This window comes from Papilio xuthus, unplaced genomic scaffold (assembly GCF_000836235.2).
Source record: "Papilio xuthus unplaced genomic scaffold, Pxut_1.1 DF827680.1, whole genome shotgun sequence".
Taxonomy (NCBI): Eukaryota; Metazoa; Arthropoda; class Insecta; order Lepidoptera; family Papilionidae; genus Papilio; species Papilio xuthus.
The window spans coordinates 2,995,141-3,004,193 of NW_013530969.1; the positions used below are offsets into that span (position 1 = coordinate 2,995,141).

At 33.5% G+C, this 9,053-nt stretch overlaps 1 protein-coding gene across 1 annotated transcript in view; it reads left to right on the forward strand.

The window, feature by feature from the left end:
- The window catches only part of Mmp1 (matrix metalloproteinase 1), a 35,024-nt gene that overhangs the window by 18,520 nt on the left and 7,451 nt on the right, over positions 1-9,053 (forward strand). The window contains exons 3-12 of the mRNA XM_013310976.1: positions 1,629-1,758; positions 3,433-3,537; positions 4,141-4,309; positions 5,934-6,009; positions 7,017-7,094; positions 7,290-7,421; positions 7,582-7,753; positions 7,943-8,146; positions 8,230-8,486; positions 8,877-9,051. Coding sequence (XP_013166430.1) covers positions 1,629-1,758; positions 3,433-3,537; positions 4,141-4,309; positions 5,934-6,009; positions 7,017-7,094; positions 7,290-7,421; positions 7,582-7,753; positions 7,943-8,146; positions 8,230-8,486; positions 8,877-9,051 — 1,498 coding nt within the window. The remainder of the gene's footprint in view (positions 1-1,628; positions 1,759-3,432; positions 3,538-4,140; positions 4,310-5,933; positions 6,010-7,016; positions 7,095-7,289; positions 7,422-7,581; positions 7,754-7,942; positions 8,147-8,229; positions 8,487-8,876; positions 9,052-9,053) is intronic.

Sequence of the window (9,053 nt, forward strand, 5' to 3'; positions counted from 1 at the left end):
ACATATATTGATTGGTTTGTAAATGTGTTTCTTTATCTTCTAGTCATATCGATATCTGGACAATCACCCGTGGGGATCCAAGAATATCGTAAGAACTTATTGTAATGCAAGATAACTGTATATACATGCACATAATTATTTACACGAAGTTTTAAGGTTTAAGGTAAAAAACGCATGTATTTAGTTTATAACTTTTTAATTAAAAAAACAATAGATAAAGTAGTTTAAACGTTCACGTAATATTTTAAATTACACATGGTATTCTGAATAATCATGTTTATATCATTTAAGCGCTTAATTTAATTTTTGTTTTATTCTTATCCATATCGCAGACAATAAACAATGGGGGGTGACCTTGACTCTTGTGTGATAATACTTAAATACAATAAAGATCAACAAATCACAATTTAGATAAAAAAAAGAAAACTTATTTGAGCAATATAGTGATTTAAAATTAAGTTCGCTGAATTTTTCAAAAAAAAAGAACAGATATCTGTCATGTAGAGTCGAGTCTCGCCTGCCAGATACAACGCCACAGACATATTTCTCAACTATGAAAAAAACTATACAATTAAGAACAATTTTACCTATTTTTGTCTAGTACCTTGTAGACAATGTTGAGTTTATTATAAGTGTATCGTCGAACACAGTAAAGAAAAAAAATGTAAATATAATATATGCAATCTGTCAACGAGAACAATAGAAGAAAAAATAATAATCAGTTTCTTCCAACAATAATAGACACTTATCACTTTAATACGAACACATAAAAGTTTGTTGGAGAAGTTTAAAAATAAAAAAAAAAGATTGTAAAAAATCTTAAGATGTTGTAAAGATACAAAAATACGTTTTACTGGATTTGAGAGCGATAATACTTTCACAACAGACAAAATTACTCATAATTTTTATCTCCATCCACTTCACATAAATATAGATTTATACTATGTTATTGTAGTGTTACTTCAAAGTGAATACTGGTTCCAAAAGTTTTATTATATTTATCTCAGACTCTATCACGTATAGCATATATGTAAGTTATATAATAGTTATATGTAGGACTTAGGTCCAATGTTTAGATATATTACTTCTTAATATTAGCACTCTAAAATGTATATAACCCGTTTTTAAATTTAGTATTACATATCTTCTAAGTGTATGGTGTTGGTGTTAATTAGATTTAGAACTCAAGTCAAATTATAAGTACAAATTAAATTTGGTATTTAGTATTGATTTTATAGTCCAATTCAATGGAAATGAGAAATTATATTTGCACATGTTACTGGCTGATTTTGTCATTTATTTTCTATGGATGTATTTTGGATAGCTTTTGTATTCAAATTGGTGATACAAACATGTTTGTTTTTTTATAAGTCTGTAGTTACGGTCTTATGAAGGTAAATTTCTTTAAATTAGTTTCTCATTTCGATTGAGTTTGAATTTACATATTTATGTATCTATAATAGTTCTGTACATAAAGATAATAGTAAACATAATTTTGTTAACATTTATGTACAAGTAGTAAAAAATGATTTTAATTATTGTATGCAAAATATACCCTTGGGTTTTCACTTAACTATTTTTTTTTAATAAGGAAACACAATATATTTATACATATGTTTTTATTTCAGATGTATTTAGCGCAGTATGGTTACCTTAGCCCTTCGGTCCGGAATCCTTCCAGCGGCCACATCATGGACGAGAGCTCGTGGCGACGCGCCATCGCCGAGTTTCAAAGCTTTGCCGGACTCAATGCAACAGGTTTGAACAATTTTATCATACTAGCGATCGTCCGCTACTTTGTCAGCTTGGAATTAAAAATAATAGCTTAAATTACTTCCGCACACATCAGATACTTTCCAGTAAAAGTTCCATCAAAATCGGTCCGGCCGTTTCGGAAATTACTCGCAGATAATGCAGACAGGCAAATTTTTTTTATTATGAGTAGGTACGATCATGTTCTCAAAATACGATGTTTTTTTTAAACCTCACCTTTACTTGAACGTCAATTTAGATAATGCAAAAAGTGTCAATGTAAAATTATATTTAATATCACCATATGGCAATCTCGTGATGTTAATTTCTATGTATTTATATACATCGTGACTATGTGCGTATTAAATTATACAGTTGCCGTAATAGATGTAATAAGTAACCCACATCGGAGACGTCTTGACCTCCTTATATACGACACGAGACCATACACGTGAGCTTACAACTTTGATACTATTAATAATATTTTTTGCACAAAATCCTCGTTTAAAATGTCATAAAATGTACCGTTTTAGCGGTTTACCTGATACGTATTTTTGAGGATGTACACAACATTTTTGGCATATCATTAAAAAAGATCATTTTTTTTTATCAAGCGTCGAGTTCTATTATAAAAGCTTTTATTTAAAATTGATTTCGATAAAAAGTTAATGCACTATCTGAACGCAAAGTAAAAAATCACTGCGATGTCTGCCATTGATAACAAAGCCAATACAATCACGAGCCCGCACTTGAAGTACCATGAACTACGGCCTGCTATTTAAATACCATTATGTGGGTAGATATTTAAAATTCGCATTCATACGTGCCTCTGTATCGTAAGCAGTTACTGTATTATAAGATTCAATCATTATGGTGAAGCGTGAACTACACAGCAAGTCTTAGCAGTGCCAGATGGGCTAAAGCAAGGAGTCACTGGAGGAGGGCGCGAGCTTTACATCGTCCCTTTTAAAATTGTGTTGTGAACAGCGTCTTATGAGAAATCGTGTTTTGCTCTAATGTCACTAGACCCTCAGAAAGACACTATTATGTAAGCAAGTAACGAAGTATTATGGGACACGTATACATAATTCATGTTGGGATGCGGCGCACGCTGTTTTAAGGAGTTTAAAACTAACATGTCTTATTGTATGAATAGAAAATTAGATAGCATGTATGTGCCGTGAGTCATCATACTATGAAGGTTTTATGGGAATTTATTCTCTATAAAGTCAACGTATGCGGCAGCATCTAACAAATGATATGAAACAGGAAAAATTTCTTGTATTTTTCCATTAGCCGAATACATTGTGTGTACGTGCTTATTTTGTTTAAATAGTTCATTCTACTATTTAACTTATGTGATATATAATTAATTCTTGAAGTGTATCTATCATATGTAATTGAATTTTAAATAATTCGAATTAACTTTATGTACGTTCAATTCTGATTCGGATTAAGTTTTCCGCGAACTGAATTTGTTTGTATAATTATTTCCTAGGCGACAATTATATGATTGCATGACGATTTATCATTCCAGTATAAACAAAGTTTAATTATATTTGCTTTATACGCTTTAAAGATCAAGAAATTGTGATAAGTGATCTGTGATTCCCCACACGTAGAGAAATAAAAAAAGATGTAATCTAACAACTGAATCGAAATCATATGGTTATGTTACAGGTGAACTGGACGATGAAACAGCAAAAGTAATGTCGCTGCCGAGATGTGGTGTAAAGGACAAAGTTGGATTTGGCGAGAGTCGAGCGAAAAGATACGCGTTGCAAGGTAAGACAAAGGCTAGATACTAGAATAAATGAGAGAAAAAAAAGGTTCAACCTGGATAAGGATCTCAGTTTACATATCAAACATTATTCAATTAAGCCACTACTTTAAGTATTTAGTAACATATTTTGTATTAGACTACATTAAAATTATTGTAATTAATCCGGGCAAAAGTCAATCAGGTCATGTGACAAATAAAACTGCAGTTATTCGTGAACCCGCAGTCACGTGCGGAGAGCATAAGAACGGATAAGGAATTGCATAAGATATTATACTTGTAAATTTAAGATATGTATATTACGCGAATCAACGCCGTCTGCATTTTATATCAATTAATCGTAACCTCTTAAACGACCCAAGACGACAGCTGGTATACTCAGTACACTGAACTGATAAAAATATCAGACCAAACAAATAATCAAACAAAGATCTACTTTGTACAACTAAGAACATTTATATTTATATATGTACATATTTATTTATATATAACCACGTGATAAAATATAGTTTGAACTCGCAAAAATGTTAAACAAGAAAAAAAGCAAAGTCGAATTAAGAAGTTCCTTCCTTATGTACAGATGTTCTGTATTCTTCTTTCCTTCTCAGGCTCGAGATGGCGTGTAAAGAACCTTACGTACAAGATCTCAAAGTATCCATCGCGATTGAACCAGGCTGAAGTTGACGCTGAGTTGGCCAAAGCGTTTTCCGTATGGTCTGACTACACCGACCTCACGTTCACACAAAAGCGTACCGGACAAGTGCACATCGAAATAAGGTATGTATAACATTACTGTGTTGACGGCATCAAGCTATGGAAAAATAAAAGATAAATCGGGACCTTTGTGTGTGTGTGTGTGTGGATAGTGTCCAAAGTAATTTGTTTATCAGTATCTACAAATATGCTAATGCTAAGCGTTTTTTTTTTAATTTCGTAGTTATAACATTAATATTTTGTGAGATTGATGCTTGGAATATAAGCTCTATTATTACTTCTTTTTCGATTTCTTTAATTTGTTGAGTGAGCAAGGCTTATTGGTAGAATTAAAGTGTTACTGCGAATCGATAGAGCAATTTCGATATGTTACACAATTTGAGTATGCAATTTTTCGTTATAAATGTACAAAAAAGATTGATGTAACAACTCTATGTCGTTACAATGGTAATCTGTGTTGCGTAACCGTACAATAATAGTCGTCATTGAGCGCCGAGGCTGTTCAGTGTTGCATCCACAAAACGTTTCCATTTTTAAATCAATTATGTTGGACACAATTAGGTACGAATTTTGTTTTATGACATTGTAAACATTCATCACACGGATATTTATGATTATAAACTTATAAATTGGTTGTGAATATTCTTTTTAACTTAGTAGTAGTAAAGGAAATAGCTTCAAATGTCAAGACGTCTTCGTTTAGTGAAGAGTTTTAAACAGCCTTTCGCATCATATATGACTTGCATAATATTGGAATCATAAAAGGATATTATAATCTATAATTTTTGCAAATCCAGTAGAATTAAAAAAATACAAAAAAAAATTAAAAAATGTTTCTGATTAAACAAAAAAACATCGGTATGTTTATGAGCTCCAAGAATCATAAGATCCGTCTATAAATTTGATTTTTAGAGCATTACATTATGAAGGTGTCGATAAACAACATTTTAAATTCCATTTTATTTGCTCTTATCTGAATTTTTTGATGTATATTTTTATACGAACAAAAAGCTAAAACGTTTTTTGTGTATACTATGACGAGGCAACGTAATACAATATATAAAAAAGATTATATCGTGATATAGTTTAAAAAAGATGACGAACATAATTTTTCGTGCAAATTTAATTTAGTATCTTTCGATGTTTCTTGGTATTCAAACTACTGGACCTACAATCATGAATTATTTTTACGATGTTATAGAGTTTCCTTCGACATCCTTACAAACTATGTCTGGATAAATAGACATCAACAGTTTCTTATCAATGTAATGTTCTGTCAGAATGTCACGTAATGATAATTCATTCGACAGCACTCGGGATCATTAGTACTCGAGTACTTGACTTTATGGCGTCAGATAACATCTGTTATTCATTTTTGTCCACCTATACATTAAATTGTCTGTCTTTTGTTACCACGTTTGTGGTATTATTATGTAATATTTAAATTTATAGAACATAAATCGATAATGTGTTACTTTCTTTACTTGTTACTTGTATTGTAATAAGGAAATAATTTTATTCAATAGAACGTAAACCGCAGCTTTTTAAATTGAAATTACATTTCTTAATTTAATTCAGTTCTAGTGGTTTAGGTACCAAATCAAAGCTACTTTCGTTTAATAACATCAAGTTTATTAATAATAAAGGGAAAGTTATTTATTATTAATTATTAATTATTTATTTACAGATTCGAGAAAGGAGAGCATGGAGATGGTGACCCATTCGATGGACCTGGTGGTACTTTGGCTCACGCGTATTTCCCTGTAAGTGCTATTTTGTCTAACAACTGTACAGTCAGCTGCATAAAACTTGTGCAGGCTTTCGGCATTAAAAATACGTATGCGGGTATTCATCAGTAACTTATATCGATCGTCAGAAGCATAGAGAGGGATACGTTCATACATATTTTTAAAACCAAAAGCATATACAACTTTCTGAAATATTGTAAACTATGTATTTATGTAGCTGAGTGTACTAATTGCTCTTAAAACATAACATTTGTCGAGGTACCTTTTTCTTAATTAAATTTCCAGTACGTCAAATAATATTTATTTAGCGTGTAGGTAGAGTTTTAAATGAAGTTTTATAGGAAATATTTTAATCTACTATTATATTGTTAATCGGCGGAAATAACAAATTGTCACCGTGAATGTGAAAGTGGTGTTTTGTTATTTATGTTGTTATACCTTGTCGGTGTAATTTGTGATATAATTTTGTACTGTAAACGATTTTTTACGGTAGAATGCGGGCAGTCTGCTACGAGATGGAAAACGGGTGGTGAGTGATGTGTCGAAAATAAAGAGCTACGGGTTACGGTCGCTCTATTGCCTTTTGTATTACAAAATGAATGCTTGCATTTGTATTTAACATGCTTAAAAGAAAATCTATTATTGTGTGATTACATTGAAAAAAATTGTACGTGTATCTGTCCTAAATGATTTTATACTTCATCAAAGTACGTTTTGAAAAAAAAAATGTTAAAGATTTATGTTAAAATTTGTATTTAATATAATATTTTGCAACGCTTCTTTTATGTTTGTCAAATCTAATTATTATGAGTAAAATCATGACGTTTGATAGAGATGTAAGGGAAAGTAGAACCGTGGCGACCCGTACTAGGAAGAAGGGCAAGAAATTATCCAATTGTAAATCAGTATTGCTAATAACTAACGTCATATAAAATAATTGGTTTAATTCGTCCTAATTGACTTTCCTTAAACGACAAAGGGCACGGCTTATGTATTTTTAATTAAAATTTCATTTTGATCAGGTTTACGGAGGCGACGCTCACTTCGACGATGCTGAGGTTTGGTCAATTAACTCGAGGCGGGGAACCAATCTCTTCCAAGTACGTAAATTAATTGATTCATCAGGATTCAGTCCTTTTGTGCTTTTGTATTTGTGTATATGAATTTAAAAACATTATAGCATAATTTAACTTGCAGTTGATTACTTTTATACTAGTCTAAGAAGAAATATTTCAATATTTTATTTAATGAAAACGCAATAGCAATATATAAATAATAAAAACTTTAATATGAAGGTTGCAGCGCACGAGTTCGGTCACTCTTTGGGCTTGTCTCACAGCGACGTCCGCTCCGCTCTGATGGCGCCCTTCTACCGCGGATACGACCCTGCCTTCCAACTCGATCAGGATGACATCCAAGGAATACAGGTATTTACAGTATCCCATTTTTGATAATTATATTCAGGACATCTGCCTCCAAAACAATCCCATTTTGTGGCTAAATATATCTTTCATAATTTGTTCATTGCATTATTAACTAGTCAATGTAAATTTTTGAGAAATACTTAATCATGTGCGTGTTTGTTAGGCACTGTATGGGCACAAGACGCAACTGGACATCGGCGGCAGCTACCCCGCGCGGCCGACCGCCCCCCGCGCCACCACACCACCCTCGTCCACCGAAGACGCCGCGCTCTGCGCCGACTCATCCTTCGACACCATATTCAACTCAGCCGATGGTGCCACATTTGTTTTCAAGGGTATGTTACAACAGTTTTGCAACTTGAGTGGCAAATTTACAGATGTATTGCAGAATAGAATAACGGCCATACTGATTGATTCATCGTTAATCTCTTCAAGAGAATAAGAAGGGTCTAATTCTTGGTCCCCTATTGGGAGCACTTTGATGTAGATGGCGTTGATTTACTTATAATACTTGTATTGTATAGGCGAGTACTACTGGAGATTGACAGAGAGCGGCGTATCGGCGGGTTACCCTCGACTTATCTCTCGCGCCTGGCCCGGCCTGCCTGCCAACATTGACGCTGCCTTCACCTACAAGAACGGCAAAACATACTTCTTCAAAGGCTCTAAATACTGGAGGTACAATGGACAAAATATCGACGGAGACTATCCTAAGGAAATTAGTGAAGGTAAGACCGTGTATTAAAATTAGAATTAATTTAAAGATGCAACGTAAAGAACAATGTGTAATGTGTCATTTTTATTTTTTCAGGGTTTACTGGTATACCAGATAACATCGACGCAGCGTTAGTATGGTCGGGCAATGGCAAGATCTACTTCTACAAGGGCGCGAAGTTCTGGCGATTCGACCCGTCACAGCGCCCTCCCGTCAAGTCCACCTACCCTAAGCCCCTTTCCAACTGGGAAGGCATCCCAGACAGTATAGACGCAGCTTTACAGTACACTAATGGTTACACGTACTTCTTTAAGGGCGGCTCATACTGGCGGTTCAACGATAGAACTTTCAGTGTAAGTATTTGTAACTAACTGCATACATTAAGTTATGATCGAACGGATAAGTTTTGATTTTATTCATTTTGTTGCATTGTATTCTTTAAGATAAATTGAAACGGACATTGGACATTTTTGGAGGCAAAATAGATTATGTCCAGATCACATAAAGTTTGAATAAGTTGATATGATAAGTTTAATTACGATGTTGATAATAAAAATTAAACACATTGCTTTATTATCGTTGCCAATACAGTATTTGTACCTAATATACATGCTACAATACCAATTGATCCAAATAAAAAATAAATTCTTAGGAATTTCCTTAAAAGTTGATTAGAATAACGATGAATCTAACTACAATAAATATTTTGAATGTTTCAATATCTTTATTTGTTTTCAATACAGGTGGACACAGATAAGCCGGCGTTCCCGCGCTCAACCGGCTTCTGGTGGCTGGGCTGCAGCAGTGCGCCGCGCGGCACAGTCGGAGGTAACGCGCGAATCTCCGACACCAATGAAGCCGCCGCATACACACGCCTGCCAGACGAAGACGACGTCGGCGACATACTCTTTGACGCAGGT